General features: G+C 48.1%; 1 protein-coding gene across 5 annotated transcripts in view; it reads right to left on the reverse strand.

Annotated features, from left to right (window-relative positions):
• Positions 1-1167: 1167 nt before the first annotated feature.
• The window catches only part of LOC122939989 (protein kinase C-binding protein 1-like), a 55247-nt gene continuing 34702 nt past the window's right edge, over positions 1168-21712 (reverse strand). For all 5 annotated transcript variants that reach the window (XM_044296258.1, XM_044296260.1, XM_044296259.1 and 2 more), the window contains one exon: positions 1168-2137. In XM_044296258.1, coding sequence (XP_044152193.1) covers positions 2036-2137 — 102 coding nt within the window. In that variant the 3' untranslated portion in view covers positions 1168-2035. The remainder of the gene's footprint in view (positions 2138-21712) is intronic.

The raw sequence follows: 21712 nt of genomic DNA on the forward strand, positions 1-21712 counted from the left end.
CTTACCGGACTGGGGGGTCTTAGGGGCATCAGAAGGCTTCTCCTGCTACAGAGACATGCTGAGGGAACCACTGCTGCTCTGCTGGAGACACTGAGCGGCGTTTCCCAGCTTCCTGCCGCCAATTTGAATCACTTCCTGGTCACATGACCTGCCGGCGCGTCACATGGCCCAGCCGGGGTCACATGACTGGATCTCGCGAGATCTCGGCCCAGAGATCCCGCACGCCTTCCGGACTTGCAAGCGGCTTCTTCCTGAGCCGGTGCACCGTCCGGGGCTGCCTAAAGTGAAGACTTGCGCCAGAAGCAAGCGGTGGGAGCCGTATCTCGCCCCCAGCGTCCGCCGCTCTGCCACAGCCATCCTGCAAAGCAGGGAATACTCACTGCAGGCTGGGCGCATGAAACTTTGGCAGGAGGGAGCCTGCCCGCTTTCCACTCATCCCAAGGGACAGGAAACGAATGGAGAAGGTAATGGGGAGGAGGCATTTAAACTTCTGCTTTCTACGTTGTTTCCTGTCCCTGGGGGCGGGGTACCCTCCTGCTGAAGTGCCGTTGTGGGAGGCGTACGAAAAATAAGCTTTACTGTATTTTCTTTACCTGCAGAAGTTGTTTTGTACTTCTCACATGGAACTTGTGGTTCCACAATGGATGAACACCAGACCTACCTGAAATATGACTCATAGCGAAGGCAGCAGTGTCCACGTCACAAGAAAAAGCTCACAATACACTTACAAGAGCAATGTGTATCAGAAAATGGAAGCATGAGGCCTTAGCAGGAGATGCTCTGGAAATCCCTTTTTTCAGCCTAGCAATGCATGTGGAATATGGATTATACAGACCAACCAAGGACCCTTCACAAACATCTATACAGGTGAAAAACTGTCCACCTTGTCACAGATGAAAACACTGACATGGATGTGTGAAAGAGGCCTTATTGTAAATGTATTTAGTCTGGATTCCAGGTCGTTTATATCACAGACACAACTGTAACAAACCCTCAGTTGTGCAAGCTTTATATTACGTTTTAACCACAATGCACCCCAACATTTTGGTTTCCTTCCACAATCATTCTGTGCTGGATTTTGTCTGTAGTTTCTACTGACCTGTGGACATAGGACGGTGCTGGGAAGAACCTGATAATCATTACACCCAGAAGCAAAGAGACGACATGAAAAGGAAATGTTTGAATTTAATACAAATTTTATACAAAGAAAATGTGAAAAAATACTTCCATATGCTAAAAGCAATTATGTTTCACAAGGGAAAGCTGGCCAGTCCTGCGCTTCAAACCGCTTGCCACTGATATTGCCTCTCACTCGGGGTTGATGGCGCCTTGCTGCCATCTTGTATTCGCCATTTGTTACTGTACACACTATCTCCGTTATTAACAATGGTGAAAAATCAACAGTGTGATAAATGTACAACGCGTGGCACTGGAATGATTTTATACAGAGGGTCCTCATATACAGACATCAGCAGTGATTTTACATAAGATACAAAGTGAATTTCTGTGGTGGCAATGTAACAGACTGAAGGCGCCACCATATATTTTTTGCAACGTTGTCCACAGATGTTGTCCACAGATAAACATGGCGCTTCGTATTCCTCTCTGGTTACTAGGATTGTTCCTGCGGTACGATCCCACACTAGGGTTAATCTTTGATTGAATGCCGCTGCCTCTTGCCATGAATGCGGCATTAGCTGTGATTATTTTTCACATAGAAGCTTGTATCATTCACTGCACTTCTCCTTTGTACACTGATTATACTGATACAAGAGTCATCTGCTTATCTACACCTTGGCATCCATCCGTTCTGCGAGATAGCAGGATTTCAGCAGTATCTGTCATAATCGGTGTTTTAATGTCGTGGCTCCGGATAAACGTTCATAAGTTAAAGTGAATACAAATATAAAAAGATGGTTCTACTCTTAATCACATCCACAGATTGTACATTATTTACATACAGGACGAGTCGCTGGCTCCGGACACGCACAATGTAGTGTTTCCGTATTGTCTTGCTGTTTTTAATGCTTACAGGTCACACTCTTCTCACCTGGACCGGCATGGTGGTCTGCACATACTGAACACCGGCTCTCATCGCCACCGCTCCGGCACTGGGGCTCACAACCACAGGGATGGTCTGTAGAGGAGATTCAGCAGGTTAGGATTCAGCTACAGAAACCAATGCTATAAAAAAAAAACATCACTCAATCTGCACCAGTACATTCAGCGAGGCCCAACACAATAGAGTATCACTGGAGTTACCGGGGAGCCTGCATTGTTAGGAATAGTCAAGACCGGAATACAAAACAGCAACTACTAAAAGTGCAGTCCCTATTACACATGACTGCCACCTACTATAAAGAACACCGTTCCTGTTAACTATTTAGGTCATGTAGAGACTAACAGGGAAGGAGCAGAATGTCAGTACAAGGACTGGCTCTTGTGGACCTCCATTCAGAGCCCCTAGTATTTATGATGACCCCTCTTTACAGCATAAGGCTCCATTCACACGTCCGCAATTCCGTTTCGCATTTTGAGAAACGGAATTGTGGACACAATCATTCCTATGGGGCCGCACAATGTGCGGCCTGGATCCGGACCTGCACTTCCGGGTCCGCAATTCCGATCCGGAAAAAATTAGAACATGTCCTATTCTTGTCCGCAATTGCGGACAAGAATAGGCATTTTCTATTAAGTCCTGGCGATGTGTGGTCCACAAAATGCGGAACACACATTGCCGGTGTCTGTGTTTTTCGGATCCACAAAAGACCTAACCAGAAAGTGTAAAATACTCAGGAGCGGAGAATCCCTCAGCACCAGGGATACAGGAGGGTTTATCTCACACCATTAAATCTACAGACCGATGTTGCTAATGTCAGCTCATCTCTGGCTCCAGCCATCATAGGCTAGAATAGATCATGCAGGTTAGATGTAACCTTTTGTCTTTGGATCTGACAGGTGATGGGTAAATATTAATTTAAGTTTTGCCTTTTGAAATCTCATTTGCATTAATGTATAGTCTGTATATAGAATTAATGATACGACGCGCAGAGCAATGACAACACCCCGATGCTTCAGAGAGCAGACAGACATTAAAGGGTTTGTCCAGCTCACAAAATAGATTTAAAGGGAACCTGTCTCCAGTTTTATGGTGTCCTAACTAAGGGCAACATAAATAAGTGACTGATTCTCTTCTCTTCACTTTCTTTAATTGACCCAGTCAATCTGCCAACATCTTGTATTGAAAAGCTCCAGCTGATAATGATGAGTCATGTATATTATGAGCTTCTGACTCTCCCCGCCGAATGACAGTTTTTTTTCCATATGAATCAGCAGCAGGTGGGCAGGGGAGTGGCTATAGCTCTGAATTAAATATACGCTGGACTCCATGACATCACGCCGGACTCGAATCAGCTCATTAGCATGCGGCATCTTTGTGTGTATATTATGAGGTAACCATCTGTCACACCAGTAAGTGAATACATCTAAGGTACTTTTTAGTAGTTAATGATTGTATATAATTAGTTACATTATAATCAAATATTCACATGACAGGTTCCCTTTAAATTTAAATATACAACTTACTTATATTCCTAATCTAACAGTATATTGGTCTACCCTTCCTCGGTCCCACACAGCATAGTGCTTCCTGTGGCGGCACATCATCAGTGTTACATGTGACAGGCGCTGGTTGATTGGCTCATTTTAACTGCTAATCCAGCCCCCTCCCATATCTATGTATGAGCTGTGACAGGAGGAGGACTGGCTTAGATACTGAAATCAGCCAGTACTGATGACTTGCAGACACAAAAAGTGCTATGGCTGAGTTCACACCTCAGTTATTTACATCAGTTATTATGAGCCAAAATCAGGTGTGGGTAAAAAAAAAAAAAAAAAAACACAGAATAGGTGCAAATCTTTACATTACACCTGATCTCTGAGTAGGCTTCACTGCTGGTTTTGACTCAAATAACTGAAGTGTGAACTCAGCCTAAGGCCTCATGCACACGGCCGTGTTCTGCGGTCGAGAGCGGACCGTGGAAACCCGGCCGGGATTCCTGCTGACAGCATGAGCGCACGGCGTCATTGGTTACTATGACGCCCTACGCTTCATGCAGCCGCTGCTGTACAGTAATACACTGTTACATGCTGTCAGCAGGAATCCTGGCCAGGTTTCCACGGTCCGCTCTCGGCCGCGGAACACAGCCGTGTGCATGAGGCCTAAGGCTCCATTCACACGTCCGCAATTGTGGTGTGCTGTTCGCATTCGCATTTCAGGAGAGCGCCGCCGATCTTCCAGTCCGCGACTCCGGGAAAAAATTAAACATGTCCTATTCTTGTATGCATAGGCATTTCTATGGGGGTGCCGGCTGGGTGTATTGCAGATCCGCAATGCACTACGGATGTGTGAATAGACCCTAACCTGGAGCACAAGCTGGAAGTGGAAGTGCCAGAACCTAGAAATGGTGACAGTGGGAGACTAGGGCACCTTTGATAATGGAAGAATACAAGTAAGTTAACACATTTAAAGCTATTTTATGAGCTGGAGAAACCCTTTAATATTGGAGGCAGTCCCATGTAACTAGCAAACACAATCCCTAGAAAGAGTTAAAATTACAGGCATTTACACTAAATTGACTGGAGGCAACATTTTTAGTAAATGGGGGATACTGCTGACCTCTATGGTGTTCATACCAGTTATTGTAAAACACATCTATCTCAATGCAATACCAGACAGAAATGCAGTAAAGGGTTCTCCAGACTATAAAAATTGAAGATCTATCCCTAGGATAGGTCATCAATATCAGATTGTGGGGGTCCGACACTCCACACCTCCACCAATCAGTTTCAGCTCCGATAAATGAAATGAATGGGAGCAGTGCTGCAATGACAGCAGTGCTGTAGTATCAGCTCTAGAGTTGAGCGAACACCTGGATGTTCGGGTTCGAGAAGTTCGGCCGAACATCCCGGAAATGTTCGGGTTCGGGATCCGAACCCGATCCGAACTTCGTCCCGAACCCGAACCCCATTGAAGTCAATGGGGACCCGAACTTTTCGGCACTAAAAAGGCTGTAAAACAGCCCAGGAAAGAGCTAGAGGGCTGCAAAAGGCAGCAACATGTAGGTAAATCCCCTGCAAACAAATGTGGATAGGGAAATGAATTAAAATAAAAATTAAATAAATAAATAAAAATTAACCAAAATCAATTGGAGAGAGGTTCCATAGCAGAGAATCTGGCTTCCCGTCACCCACCACTGGAACAGTCCATTCTCAGATATTTAGGCCCCGGCACCCAGGCAGAGGAGAGAGGTCCCGTAACAGAGAATCTGTCTTCATGTCAGCAGAGAATTAGTCTGCATGTCATAGCAGAGAATGAGGCTTCACGTCAGCCACCACTGCAACAGTCCATTGGCATATATTTAGGCCCAGCACCCAGGCAGAGGAGGGAGGTCCCGTAACAGAGAATCTGTCTTCATGTCAGCAGAGAATTAGTCTGCATGTCATAGCAGAGAATGAGGCTTCACGTCAGCCACCACTGCAACAGTCCATTGGCATATATTTAGGCCCAGCACACACACAGGCAGAGGAGAGAGGTCCCGTAACAGAGAATCTGGCTTCATGTCAGCAGAGAATCAGTCTGCATGTCATAGCAGAGAATGAGGCTTCACGTCAGCCACCACTGCAACAGTCCATTGGCATATATTTAGGCCCAGCACACACACAGGCAGAGGAGAGAGGTCCCGTAACAGAGAATCTGGCTTCATGTCAGCAGAGAATCAGTCTGCATGTCATAGCAGAGAATGAGGCTTCACGTCAGCCACCACTGCAACAGTCCATTGGCATATATTTAGGCCCAGCACCCAGGCAGAGGAGGGAGGTCCCGTAACAGAGAATCTGTCTTCATGTCAGCAGAGAATTAGTCTGCATGTCATAGCAGAGAATGAGGCTTCACGTCAGCCACCACTGCAACAGTCCATTGGCATATATTTAGGCCCAGCACACACACAGGCAGAGGAGAGAGGTCCCGTAACAGAGAATCTGGCTTCATGTCAGCAGAGAATCAGTCTGCATGTCATAGCAGAGAATGAGGCTTCACGTCAGCCACCACTGCAACAGTCCATTGGCATATATTTAGGCCCAGCACACACACAGGCAGAGGAGAGAGGTCCCGTAACAGAGAATCTGGCTTCATGTCAGCAGAGAATCAGTCTGCATGTCATAGCAGAGAATGAGGCTTCACGTCAGCCACCACTGCAACAGTCCATTGGCATATATTTAGGCCCAGCACCCAGGCAGAGGAGGGAGGTCCCGTAACAGAGAATCTGTCTTCATGTCAGCAGAGAATTAGTCTGCATGTCATAGCAGAGAATGAGGCTTCACGTCAGCCACCACTGCAACAGTCCATTGGCATATATTTAGGCCCAGCACCCAGGCAGAGGAGGGAGGTCCCGTAACAGAGAATCTGTCTTCATGTCAGCAGAGAATTAGTCTGCATGTCATAGCAGAGAATGAGGCTTCACGTCAGCCACCACTGGAACAGTCCATTCTCAGATATTTAGGCCCCGGCACCCAGGCAGAGGAGAGAGGTCCCGTAACAGAGAATCTGTCTTCATGTCAGCAGAGAATTAGTCTGCATGTCATAGCAGAGAATGAGGCTTCACGTCAGCCACCACTGCAACAGTCCATTGGCATATATTTAGGCCCAGCACCCAGGCAGAGGAGAGAGGTCCCGTAACAGACAATCTGGCTTCATGTCAGCAGAGAATCAGTCTGCATGTCATAGCAGAGAATCAGGCTTCACGTCACCCACCACTGCAACAGTCCATTGTCATAAATTTAGGCCCAGCACTAGTGTTGAGCGGCATGTCCCATATTCGAATTCGCGAAATTTTGTGAATATTCGAAAGAATATTCGTAAAATATTCGCGATTATTCAAATTCGTTATTATTTCGCATATGCGATAATTCGAATTATCGCATAATACATATGCTATGCAAAATTCACATGTGCGCTAATGAAATCGCCTTACGAAGATTCGCAACTCAATTCAATCACTAATGTATGAATGCAATGCCCTTTGCCTCTGTTCTGGGACAAGTGTAGATATTCGCATGTGCGCTAATAAAATCGCCTTACGAAGATTCGCACCTCAATCACTTTCTAGGGAATGTGAGACTTTTGGGAATCAATCGAGATACAGTGGGGGGTGATGACAGTAGTTGACAGAGTACAGATCAATGTAATCTGTAAGGTGGAAAGTAAAATAAAAAATACGAATATTCGTAAATCGACTTTTACGAAGTTCTACGTATTCGCGAATATGGTGCTATACTATATGAATGCACAGGCCTTTGCCTCTCTGTTCTGGGGACAAGTGTAGATATTTGCATTTGCGTTAATAAAATCGCCTTACGAAGATTCGCAGCTCAATTCAATCACTAATGTATGAATGCAAAGCCCTTTGCCTCTGTTCTGGGACAAGTGTAGATATTCGCATGTGCGCTAATAAAATCGCCTTACGAAGATTCGCAACTCAATTCACTAATGTATGAATGCAAAGCCCTTTGCCTCTGTTCTGGGACGTGCCGATATTCGCATGTGCGCTAATAAAATCGCCTTACGAAGATTCGCGCCTCAATCACTTTCTAGGCAATGTGAGTAAGATCTGAGCTGTTGGACCTTTGGGAAACAATCAATTATATGTGTACTGTAATTTTGTGGGGGGGGGGGGGGAAACAAAAAACGAATATTCGTTTTTACGAATATATAGCACTATATTCGAAATATTCGCGAAATCGCGAAGTTGCGATATTCGCGAAAAAAATTTGCTTTTCGAATATTCGCGCTCAACACTACCCAGCACCCAGGCAGAGGAGAGAGGTCCCGTAACAGAGAATCTGGCTTCATGTCAGCAGAGAATCAGTCTTCATATCATAGCAGAGAATCAGGCTTCACGTCACCCACCACTGCAACAGTCAATTGTCATAAATTTAGGCCCAGCACCCAGGCAGAGGAGAGAGCTCCCGTAACAGAGGATCTGGCTTCATGTCAGCAGAGAATCAGTCTGCATGTCATAGCAGAGAATGAGGCTTCACGTCACCCACCACTGCAACAGTCCATTGGCATATATTTAGGCCTAGCACACAGGCAGAGGAGAGGTTCATTCAACTTTGGGTAGCCTCGCAATATAATGGTAAAATGAAAATAAAAATAGGATTGAATGAGGAAGTGCCCTGGAGTCCAATAATATATGGTTATGGGGAGGTAGTTAATGTCTAATCTGGACAAGGGACGGACAGGTCCTGTGGGATCCATGCCTGGTTCATTTTTATGAACGTCAGCTTGTCCACATTGGCTGTAGACAGGCGGCTGCGTTTGTCTGTAATGACGCCCCCTGCCGTGCTGAATACACGTTCAGACAAAACGCTGGCTGCCGGGCAGGCCAGCACCTCCAAGGCATAAAAGGCTAGCTCTGGCCACGTGGACAATTTAAGAGACCCAGAAGTTGAATGGGGCCGAACCATCAGTCAGTACGTGGAGGGGTGTGCACACGTACTGTTCCACCATGTTAGTGAAATGTTGCCTCCTGCTAACACGTTGCGTATCAGGTGGTGGTGCAGTTAGCTGTGGCGTGTTGACAAAAGTTTTCCACATCTCTGCCATGCTAACCCTGCCCTCAGAGGAGCTGGCCGTGACACAGCTGCCTTGGCGACCTCTTGCTCCTCCTCTGCCTTGGCCTTGGGCTTCCACTTGTTCCCCTGTGACATTTGGGAATGCTCTCAGTAGCGTGTCTACCAACGTGCGCTTGTACTCGCGCATCTTCCTATCACGCTCCAGTGCAGGAAGTAAGGTGGGCACATTGTCTTTGTAGCGTGGATCCAGCAGGGTGGCAACCCAGTAGTCCGCACAGGTTAAAATGTGGGCAACTCTGCTGTCGTTGCGCAGGCACTGCAGCATGTAGTCGCTCATGTGTGCCAGGCTGCCCAGGGATAAGGACAAGCTGTCCTCTGTGGGAGGCGTATCGTCATCGTCCTGCCTTTCCCCCCAGCCACGCACCAGTGATGGACCCGAGCTGCGTTGGGTGCCACCCCGCTGTGACCATGCTTCATCCTCATCCTCCTCCACCTCCTCCTCATCCTCGTCCTCCTCGTCCTCCAGTAGTGGGCCCTGGCTGGCCACATTTGTACCTGGCCTCTGCTGTTGCCAAAAACCTCCCTCTGAGTCACTTCGAAGAGACTGGCCTGAAAGTGCTAAAAATGACCCCTCTTCCTCCTCCTCCTCCTCCTCCTCCTGGGCCACCTCCTCTTCCATCATCGCCCTAAGTGTTTTCTCAAGGAGACATAGAAGTGGTATTGTAACGCTGATAACGGTGTCATCGCCACTGGCCATGTTGGTGGAGTACTCGAAACAGCGCAACAGGGCACACAGGTCTCGCATGGAGGCCCAGTCATTGGTGGTGAAGTGGTGCTGTTCTGTAGTGCGACTGACCCGTGCGTGCTGCAGCTGAAACTCCACTATGGCCTGCTGCTGCTCGCACAGTCTGTCCAGCATGTGCAAGGTGGAGTTCCACCTGGTGGGCACGTCGCATATGAGGCGGTGAGCGGGAAGGCCGAAGTTACGCTGTAGCGCAGACAGGCGAGCAGCAGCAGGATGTGAACGCCGGAAGCGCGAACAGACGGCCCGCACGTTATGCAGCAGCTCTGACATGTCGGGGTAGTTGTGAATGAACTTCTGCACCACCAAATTCAGCACATGCGCCAAGCAAGGGATGTGCGTCAAATTGGCTAGTCCCAGAGCTGCAACGAGATTTCGCCCATTATCACACACCACCAGGCCGGGCTTGAGGCTCACCGGCAGCAACCACTCGTCGGTCTGTTGTTCTATACCCCGCCACAACTCCTGTGCGGTGTGGGGCCTGTCCCCCAAACATATGAGTTTCAGAATGGCCTGCTGACGTTTACCCCGGGCTGTGCTGAAGTTGGTGGTGAAGGTGTGTGGCTGACTGGATGAGCAGGTGGAAGAAGAGGAGGAGGAAGCCGAGAAGGAGGAGGTGGCAACAGGAGGCAAAGAATGTTGCCCTGCGATCCTTGGCGGCGGAAGGACGTGCGCCAAACAGCTCTCCGCCTGGGGCCCAGCTGCCACTACATTTACCCAGTGTGCAGTTAGGGAGATATAGCGTCCCTGGCCGTGCTTACTGGTCCACGTATCTGTGGTTAGGTGGACCTTGCTACAGATGGCGTTGCGCAGTGCACACTTGATTTTATCGGATACTTGGTTGTGCAGGGAAGGCACGGCTCTCTTGGAGAAGTAGTGCCGGCTGGGAACAACATACTGTGGGACAGCAAGCGACATGAGCTGTTTGAAGCTGTCTGTGTCCACCAGCCTAAATGACAGCATTTCATAGGCCAGTAGTTTAGAAATGCTGGCATTCAGGGCCAGGGATCGAGGGTGGCTAGGTGGGAATTTACGCTTTCTATCAAATGTTTGTGAGATGGAGAGCTGAACGCTGGCGTGTGACATGGTTGAGACGCTTGGTGACGGAGGTGGTGGTGGTGGTGTTGGTGGTACATCCCCTGTTTGCTGGGCGGCAGGTGCCAACGTTCCTCCAGAGGCGGAGGAAGAGGCCGAGGCGGCAGCAGCAGAATAGGCCGAGGCGGCAGCAGCAGAAGAGGTAGCAGGGGGAGCCTGAGTGACTTCCTTGGTTTTAAGGTGTTTACTCCACTGCAGTTCATGCTTTGCATGCAGGTGCCTGGTCATGCAGGTTGTGCTCAGGTTCAGAACGTTAATGCCTCGCTTCAGGCTCTGATGGCACAGCGTGCAAACCACTCGGGTCTTGTCGTCAGCACATTGTTTGAAGAAGTGCCATGCCAGGGAACTCCTTGAAGCTGCCTTTGGGGTGCTCGGTCCCAGATGGCGGCGGTCAGTAGCAGGCGGAGTCTCTTGGCGGCGGGTGTTCTGCTTTTGCCCACTGCTCCCTCTTTTGCTACGCTGTTGGCTCGGTCTCACCACTGCCTCTTCCTCCGAACTGTGAAAGTCAGTGGCACGACCTTCATTCCATGTGGGGTCTAGGACCTCATCGTCCCCTGCATCGTCTTCCACCCAGTCTTGATCCCTGACCTCCTGTTCAGTCTGCACACTGCAGAAAGACGCAGCAGTTGGCACCTGTGTTTCGTCATCATCAGAGACATGCTGAGGTGGTATTCCCATGTCCTCATCATCAGGAAACATAAGTGGTTGTGCGTCAGTGCATTCTATGTCTTTCACCGCTGGGGAAGGGCTAGGTGGATGCCCTTGGGAAACCCTGCCAGCGGAGTCTTCAAACAGCATAAGAGACTGCTGCATAACTTGAGGCTGAGACAGTTTCCCTGGTATGCATGGGGGTGATGTGACAGACTGATGGGGTTGGTTTTCAGGCGCCATCTGTGCGCTTTCTGCAGAAGACTGGGTGGGAGATAATGTGAACGTGCTGGATCCACTGTCGGCCACCCAATTGACTAATGCCTGTACCTGCTCAGGCCTTACCATCCTTAGAACGGCATTGGGCCCCACCATATATCGCTGTAAATTCTGGCGGCTACTGGGACCTGAGGTAGTTGGTACACTAGGACGTGTGGATGTGGCAGAACGGCCACGTCCTCTCCCAGCACCAGAGGGTCCACTAACACCACCACGACCATGTCCACGTCCGCGTCCCTTACTAGATGTTTTTCTCATTGTTATGGTTCACCACAACAACAAATATATTATTTGGCCCAATGTATTGTATTCAAATTCAGCGGGATATAAATTTGAGGCCTAGTATTTAGGCGCTGGGTGACCGGTATGGATTTAGTGACAGAATTAGACTTGGAAATGCACAGAAGCGTGTGTGTGTGAAGTTATTCTGAATGACCCAATGTGCACCTTGAATATTATATACCCTTTTAGGGATAGATTTCAAATAGCTCTGATATAGCAGAAACCACTAAATTATGAAATTGCTAAATTGGGAATTGTACTTCAACCCAGAACAAAAAATGTGCTTTGACGGACACTAAATATCTTGCCCAGCAACAACAGTACAACGGTGGGTAACGAGAGATTTAGAGGGAATTAAATTTGAGGCCTAGTATTTAGGCGCTGGGTCACCGGTATGGATTTAGTGACAGAATTAGACTTGGAAATACACAGTAGCGGGTGTGTGTGAAGTTATTCTGAATGACCCTATGTGCACCTTCAATATTATATACCCTTTTAGGGATAGATTTCAAATAGCTCTGATATAGCAGAAACCACTAAATTATGAAATTGCTAAATTGGGAATTGTACTTCAACCCAGAACAAAAAATGTGCTTTGACGGACACTAAATATCTTGCCCAGCAACAACAGTACAGCGGTGGGTAACGAGAGATTTAGAGGGAATTAAATTTGAGGCCTAGTATTTAGGCGCTGGGTCACCGGTATGGATTTAGTGACAGAATTAGACTTGGAAATGCACAGAAGCGTGTGTGTGAAGTTATTCTGAATGACCCAATGTGCACCTTCAATATTATATACCCTTTTTGGGATAGATTTCAAATAGCTCTGATATAGCAGGAACCACTAAATTATGAAATTGCTAAATTGGGAATTGTACTTCAACCCAGAACAAAAAATGTGCTTTGACGGGCACTAAATAACTTTCCCAGCTACAACAGGACAACGGTAACGAGAGATTTAGAGGGATTTAAATTTGAGGCCTAGTATTTAGGCGCTGGGTGACAGGTATGGGTTTAGTGACAGAATTAGACTTGGAAATACACAGTAGCGGGTGTGTGTGAAGTTATTCTGAATGACCCTATGTGCACCTTCAATATTATATACCCTTTTAGGGATAGATTTCAAATAGCTCTGATATAGCAGAAACCACTAAATTATGAAATTGCTAAATTGGGAATTGTACTTCAACCCAGAACAAAAAATGTGCTTTGACGGACACTAAATATCTTGCCCAGCAACAACAGTACACCGGTGGGTAACGAGAGATTTAGAGGGAATTAAATTTGAGGCCTAGTATTTAGGCGCTGGGTCACCGGTATGGATTTAGTGACAGAATTAGACTTGGAAATACACAGTAGCGGGTGTGTGTGAAGTTATTCTGAATGACCCTATGTGCACCTTCAATATTATATACCCTTTTAGGGATAGATTTCAAATAGCTCTGATATAGCAGAAACCACTAAATTATGAAATTGCTAAATTGGGAATTGTACTTCAACCCAGAACAAAAAATGTGCTTTGACGGACACTAAATATCTTGCCCAGCAACAACAGTACAGCGGTGGGTAACGAGAGATTTAGAGGGAATTAAATTTGAGGCCTAGTATTTAGGCGCTGGGTCACCGGTATGGATTTAGTGACAGAATTAGACTTGGAAATACACAGTAGCGGGTGTGTGTGAAGTTATTCTGAATGACCCTATGTGCACCTTCAATATTATATACCCTTTTTGGGATAGATTTCAAATAGCTCTGATATAGCAGGAACCACTAAATTATGAAATTGCTAAATTGGGAATTGTACTTCAACCCAGAACAAAAAATGTGCTTTGACGGGCACTAAATAACTTTCCCAGCTACAACAGGACAACGGTAACGAGAGATTTAGAGGGATTTAAATTTGAGGCCTAGTATTTAGGCGCTGGGTGACAGGTATGGGTTTAGTGACAGAATTAGACTTGGAAATACACAGTAGCGGGTGTGTGTGAAGTTATTCTGAATGACCCTATGTGCACCTTCAATATTATATACCCTTTTTGGGATAGATTTCAAATAGCTCTGATATAGCAGAAACCACTAAATTATGAAATTGCTAAATTGGGAATTGTACTTCAACCCAGAACAAAAAATGTGCTTTGACGGACACTAAATATCTTGCCCAGCAACAACAGTACAGCGGTGGGTAACGAGAGATTTAGAGGGAATTAAATTTGAGGCCTAGTATTTAGGCGCTGGGTCACCGGTATGGATTTAGTGACAGAATTAGACTTGGAAATACACAGTAGCGGGTGTGTGTGAAGTTACTCTGAATGACCCTATGTGCACCTTCAATATTATATACCCTTTTTGGGATAGATTTCAAAGAGCTCTGATATAGCAGGAACCACTAAATTATGAAATTGCTAAATTGGGAATTGTATTTCAACCCAGAACAAGAAATGTGCTTGAACGGACACTAAATAACTCGCCCAGCTACAGCACTAGGGACAGATTTAGCTGGATATAAATTTGAGGCCTAGTATTTAGGCGCTGGGTGACCGGTATGGATTTAGTGACAGAATTAGACTGGGATATGGCCAAAAAATGAACAGACTATTGCTGGTTAAATGCACTTGGTGTGACAGCTTCACCCTGATGTAGGCTTTAGCCAAAAAACAACCACACCATTGAGGGTTAAATGCACTTGGTGACAGGCGCAGCTTGCCCCTGATTTTGTATATGGCCAAAAAATGAACAGACTATTGCTGGTTAAATGCACTTGGTGTGACAGCTTCACCCTGATGTAGGCTTTAGCCAAAAAACAACCACACCATTGAGGGTTAAATGCACTTGGTGACAGGCGCAGCTTGCCCCTGATGTAGTATATGGCCAAAAAATAAACAGACTATTGCTGGTTAAATGCACTTGGTGTGACAGCTTCACCCTGATGTAGGCTTTAGCCAAAAAACAACCACACCATTGAGGGTTAAATGCACTTGGTGACAGGCGCAGCTTGCCCCTGATTTTGTATATGGCCAAAAAATGAACAGACTATTGCTGGTTAAATGCACTTGGTGTCACAGCTTCACCCTGATGTAGGCTTTAGCCAAAAAACAACCACACCATTGAGGGTTAAATGCACTTGGTCGCAGCTTGTGCTGGCGCACCACAAGACACAAAATGGCCGCCGATCACCCCAGAAAAATGAGACTGACAAACGGTCTGTGCAGCCTAAAAACAGTGAGCAATTGAGGATCAGCAGCTCAATGATCCACAGCTGCAGATCGATCAGTTAATCAAGTCCTTTGGAGGAGTTAATCTGCCTAATCTCGCCCTACTGTCGCAGCCGCAACCTCTCCCTACGCTAATCAGAGCAGAGTGACGGGCGGCGCTATGTGACTCCAGCTTAAATAGAGGCTGGGTCACATGGTGCTCTGGCCAATCACAGCCATGCCAATAGTAGGCATGGCTGTGATGGCCTCTTGGGGCAAGTAGTATGACGCTTGTTGATTGGCTGCTTTGCAGCCTTTCAAAAAGCGCCAAGAAAGCGTCACAAAAGCGCGAAGAAAGCGACGAACACCGAACCCGAACCCGGACTTTTACGAAAATGTCCGGGTTCGGGTCCGTGTCACGGACACCCCAAAATTCGGTACGAACCCGAACTATACAGTTCGGGTTCGCTCATCCCTAATCAGCTCCACTGACTACACAACGGACCGAGCTGTGTAGTTCCAGTGCTGGAGCTACTCCAAAAGAGCTGATCGTCAGGGGTGCGAGGTGTGGGACTCACGCTGATCTGATACCGATTACCCATCCTAGGGATATGTCACCAACTGTTAAATCCTGGAGAACCTCTTTAAAAGGGTTTCGGTCATCAGAAAAATCGTTCTGTAGCTGGCTGAGATTAGCGATGTGCTAATATCAGCAGAACACAACTGTATGACACATCTCGCTGCGTGCCACCGTTCGAGCTAAATAATGACTTTTATAATAATGACTTTTATAATATGCAAATGAGCCTCTAGGTGCTAGGGGGGCGTTGCTGCAGCACCTAGAGGCTCTGTCCTCTCACCGTTTGGCACGCCCTTGTAATGGCGATTGACATCCTCGGTCTCCTCCGTGCCCAGCAAATCCCGCGCCGTCCATTTTAGTATTAGGTGCAGTGAGTGAAGGATGGCAGCAGGCGAGCGTGCTTCACTCACTACGCCTAATACTAAAATGGACGTCGCAGGCGTGGGATTTGCTGGGCATGGAGGAGACAGAGGATGTCAATCACCATTACAAGGGCGTGCCAAAGGGTGAGAGGACGGAGCCTCTGTCAACCAGCTACATAACGATTTTTCTGATGACAGAAACCCATTAAGGGCCCTTCAGCTATTCTGTCTTTTTACTGAAGAACAGATAGCTGAGGTTTAGTCATAGTCATTTTTCAAAAAGTACTTTGTACATTCTTGCATTTTACAGGGACAAATATTGCCCTCTTGTAGGTAGAGGCAACATGTGTATATTTTATATAAGCAACATTTGTAAAATATGGAACGATGACAAGTGTCACAAGTCCAGCTTTGGGATCAACAGGGAGTCAATCTGCAAAATAGGTTTCCAAGAATAAAACATTTTTCCTAAAATGGTTTCCCGGCCGTATGTATTTTGAGGTCCACAAATTGCGGATTCCATCCATGTTTCATCCGCACTTTTTGCGGACCCATTGACTTCAATGGGTCCATGATCCAAATTTTTAAGCCAATGATAGGAACAGACATATGTGTGCTTTCTGCATCCCTATGTCTGTTCCGCAAAAAGTAAGAATGTCAGCAAAATGCAGACCACGGAACCAAGGAGACAATGAGTCCACAAAAAAATGCGCAAGGCACACGGGCCACATCCGCATTTTGCCGATCCACAATTTTTGGACTGCAAAATGTATATGTTTGTGTGTGCACAAGGCCTAAATCTCAAGATTATGGAGGTTCACAGTCACACTTATCTGACGAAAGGAGAAATGTCATTAAAGTGAAATCTTAGGCTACTTTCACACTTGCGTTCGGGGCTCCGTTTGAAGGCTCTCACAAGCGGCCCCGAACGGATCCGTACAGCCCCCATGCATTCTGAGTGGATAAGGATCCGCTCAGAATGCATCAGTATGGCTCCGTTTGGCCTCCGTTCCGCTCAGCAGGCGGACACCCGAATGCAGCTTGCAGCGTTCGGGTGTCCACCTGGCCGTGCGGAGCCAAACGGGTCCGTCCAGACTTACAATGTAAGTCAATAGGGACGGATCCGTTTGTCTTGGCTCCGCTTTGACACGGATCCGTTAGAAACAGTTCACGTCTCTGCGCATGCCCAGTAACTTCCTGTCCCTCCCCTCATCGTCGGCCATTTTGGATCATCAACTTGATGAGACTGGCAAGTATATGAAGTTCTGTCTGTTTGTCTAACTTTCTTTTTTTCTATCTCTCTCTCTCTATTTCTAGGGGGGGCTGCTGGCACTTGGGAAGGAGTGTGTGTGTGTCTGGAACAGTGGGGGCTGCTGGCACTGGTGGTGGGGACTGCCTCTTTATGGGGGGCTTCTGCCACTGCGGGGGGTGGCTGGAACTGGGGGTCTGCTGGCACTGCGATGATGTTTGTGGCTGAAACTGTGCGGTGCTTCTGGCACTGCTGGGGTTTATGTGGCTGGAACTGTGGGTGCTGCTGGCACTGCGGTGGTGTTTGTGGCTGAAACTGCGGTACTGCTGGCACTGCGGGGATGTGTGTGGCTGGAATTGGGGGGTCTGCTGGCACTGCAGGGGTGTTTGTGGCTGGAACTGTGGTTGCTGCTGGCACTGCGGGGGTGTTTGTGGCTGAAACTGTGGGGGCTGCTGGCATTGGGGGGGCTGAGGCCACTGTGGGAAGGTTGTTTGGAACTGGGGGCTGATGTCACTGTGGGGGGCTGCTGGCACTATGGGGGGGCTGCTGTCTCTGGGGGTGTTTATGGCACTTGGGGGGGATTATGGCTCCTGTTGGATACATTTTTTAAATCAATTTATTATTAGGGTCGTTCCAAAAAAAAATAAAGAAAGAAAATGATAAAATTTAAAGAAAGTTCTGCAGTGGGCAAGCACCAATCTATATTTTAAAAAGCAAGTATAAAAAAAAAAAAAATTTAAAAAAAAAAAAAAATTGTTGATATAAGTGGAAATAGTGCTCTAAACAAGTTCCTTTAACGTTATCTTCATTTTGTCTGGTATTCTGTTACGTACAGATGTCATCAAAAAAGACGATAGATTGGAAAAACCCACCCAGAAGGCGCCGGCGTATTCAGTGGCCGGTAAGTATAAAATCAACACTTGGAGTTTGTACTGTTTGATTCGTTGCATTAATCAATAGAATTTTTATTTATTTATTTAAATACATTCTTTAAAAAAAAATATATATATTTTGTTTCAGCAATCTGCACCTAGAGCCGCCAGCGAGGATCCCCCAGTCGCCTCCAGAGTCCGCAGGAATGATTGTGGCGGTCGTAGACGTGTAAGTCTTGAATTAAGTAGTTTTAATTTGCATTTTGTATTAGGATTTACATTTAATTTTGTATTTTCTTTTTTTCAGGGTTCTGTAGCCTCCACCAGGGAAGATGAGGAGTTCGGGGTTCCTACGATGCATAACCTGCTCCTCATCCAACTGGTGGAGGCGCGTCCAGCATTATGGGACCACTCCGACCGACACCACGCTGATCATCGTCGTACCCAGCGGCTCTGGGGGGACATCTGTGCTCAAGTTTTTGAGACCTGGGGGGATCTAAATGCAGCGGCTCAGGAGAAATATGGTAAGTAAAACAGAATATTGTTCTTTTCCTTTCATCATGCTGATTTTATTTTTTATGTTTTTTTTCTATAGTCAAACTGGTTGGCGATCTATCCGGAACCATTTCAGGAGGGATTATAACAAGGAGGTTAAGGCCCCGTTAAGGCTCCGGAAGAACCTCATGGACCACATACATCCATACGGCGGCCCTGGGGTTCCTACGAAAGGCGATGGCACCAAGAAGGTAAATATTTGTAACAACTGTTAAAAAAAAATTGGGGTAAAAGGGGCTGTCTGAGACAGCGGAGCGTTTGGCTCCCCTGTTTTGGCCAGCCCCCTACAGTCAGAGGGACAACTGTTCTCTCCGTCTGAGTGTAAGGGGCTGTCTGAGTCAGCGGAGTGTTTGGCTCCCCTGTTTTGGCCAGCCCCCTATGGTATACGGTAGACATAGCATAGAACATGGATGTTTTATTTAAGGAACAATTCCTAACTTTCCTTATTTTTTTCCTACAGAAGTGCCAGCAGCACTCGGGAGCCTGAACAACCTCCTGAGGCGGAACCGGAACAGATCGCCAGCGCCAGCCCTCCTGTATCGGCTCAGGATAATCCGGGTCCCCTACCGGGTCCCTCCGCTCAACAGCGGCTCTTGTAAATTTGAGAGCCCTGGTGAGCAGGCAGAGATCCGGTAGGCCAAATCGAGCTGATTATGCGAACCTTGTAGAGGTCGTTTCCGACGCTCTAGAAGGTTTTGCCCAACATCAGATGGAGTTTGGTGCTGACTTGATTCGCCGCTGGGAGGGGGTGGAGTCGGTGTTTCAACGCAGCCCAAACTACCATTATGGGCTAAGCATAATCAGTTTGATGGACTCAATGACGCCCGAGCAGTTGCATGAGTTTAAGATCATTTTAGAGAACGGGTCATGGGAAATCAACCCCCCCCCACACCTATCCCCATCCCACACCTACCCCCCATACCACACCAGTCGACAGTACCGTCAACCTTTCCCTTCCCACCCCCCCGAGCATGTGTTTCCTTCTGCTTCTTTTTCGTCTCCTGCCCAGTATTTTCCTCCTACTTCTTTTCAAACTCCCTCCACCTCTACACATGCTTGGGTCCCCTCCTCCTCAGACCCTTCCTTTCTCCACACCCCACAATTACGCCCTGCATCCTTTCCTGTGGCCCGTAGTTTCACCTTATTGGATCGCCAGGACAGGGGGGCTACCATTGTCAGCCCCAGACCATCGAGCCCACGACAGTCCACCTCCCCTCACAGTTATGAAAAATGTATTTAAAAAAAAAGGAGATTTTGTATAACTTACCAGTTAAATCTCTTTCTCGCTCTTCCTTGGGGGACACAGACCTTGGGTATAGCTCAGCTCCCTAGGAGGCGTGACACTAAGTAAAACTGTTAAGCCCCTCCTCCATCAGCTATACCCTCAGCCTGGAGATAGAGGCTACCAGTTGCGTGTCCAAGTAGTGAAAGGATAACAACCAATAACGGAAACAACCAGCCAGCAACCCAACGGGGCGCCAGACCATAACCCTGTAACCAAACACAGAAGGGTGGGTGCTGTGTCCCCCAAGGAAGAGCGAGAAAGAGATTTAACTGGTAAGTTATACAAAAATCTCCTTTTCTCGCCCATTTTCCTTGGGGGACACAGACCTTGGGACGTTCAAGAGCAGTCCAAGAAGGGAGGGACCACAAACCCAAGGCGGAACACCACCAGAACATCAGGAAACCGCTGCCTGCAAAACCAGGCGGCCCAAAGCAGCATCCGCTGATGCATGCGTATGCACCCTATAGAACTTTGTGAAAGTGTGCAGAGAGGACCAAGTGGCTGCTTTGCACAACTGTTCAGCCGAGGCCCGATGCCTCTGCGCCCAGGAAGCTCCGACTGCTCTGGTGGAATGAGCAGTGACGCCGAAAGGCGGAGGTCTGCCCTTGGCTCGATAAGCCTCAGACACCGCCAGTTTAATGAAACGGGCAATAGCCACCTTGGAGACCGCCAACCCTTTGCGCGAACCCTCCGGAACCACAAACAGGGAGTCCGTGCGCCGAAAGGACCCGGTGACCTCCAAGTAAATCCTCAACGCCCTGACCACATCCAGACGGTGCAGTTCCCGTTCTCTGGGGTGGGAAGGAGAGGGACAGAGCGACGGAAGGACGATGTCCTCATTGATGTGAAAGGCGGAGACCACCTTTGGCAGGAAAGTCGGGACAGGCCGAAGCACAACCTTATCCTGGTGGAAGATCAGGAAAGGTTCGGAGCAAGAAAGAGCCGCTAACTCCGACACCCGTCGGAGAGACGTGACGGCCACAAGAAAGATGACCTTGCAGGACAGAAGGCGAAGGGAGACCTCCCGTAAAGGCTCGAAGGGGGCTGATTGGAGCGACGAGAGCACCACATTCAGGTCCCAGGAAGGAACTGGAGGGCGGTACGGCGGAACAGAGTGAGCCACCCCTTGTAAAAAGGTCTTAATTGGCCCTAGAGGGGCCAGGGGACGCTGGAGAAGAATAGACAGCGCCGAAATCTGACCCTTCAGAGAACTGAGGCACAGCCCCAGGTCCAGACCCGACTGGAGGAAGGACAGGATTGTGGGAAGAGAAAACCGGAGAGGTGGGATGCTCCGGGACTCACAGAACCCCAGATAGGACCTCCAAACCCGATAGTAGATCCTAGAGGATACGGGCTTACGAGCCCGGATCATGGTGCGGACTACGTCCGCGGAGAAACCCCGTCGCGTTAAGACGGCGGTCTCAATAGCCACGCCGTCAAACGTAGCGAGCCTAAATGCTCGTGGAAGATCGGTCCCTGAGAGAGAAGGTCTTCCCTGGAGGGCAGTGGCCACGGTGCGTCTGCCAACAGCAACATTAGGTCGGCGTACCAAGACCGGCGGGGCCAATCCGGGGCGATTAGAATCGCGGGGACGCCCTCTGCCGCGATCCTCCGAAGAACCCGTGGCAGGAGGGGAAAAGGAGGAAAGACGTACAGAAGGGAGAATTCGCGCCACGGAAGGACGAGCGCGTCGGCGCCGTATGCCTTCGGGTCCCGTGCCCTGGCCAGGTATAGGGGGACCTTGTGGTTGAATTTGGAGGCCATGAGGTCCACGTCGGGGCGACCCCAGCGAAGACAAAGGGCTTCGAACACCTCTGGGTGCAGGGACCATTCTCCCGGGTCGATGGTGGACCGGCTGAGGAAATCCGCCGCCCAGTT

Source organism: Bufo gargarizans, chromosome 6, assembly GCF_014858855.1.
Source record: "Bufo gargarizans isolate SCDJY-AF-19 chromosome 6, ASM1485885v1, whole genome shotgun sequence".
In the NCBI taxonomy this organism is placed as follows: Eukaryota; Metazoa; Chordata; class Amphibia; order Anura; family Bufonidae; genus Bufo; species Bufo gargarizans.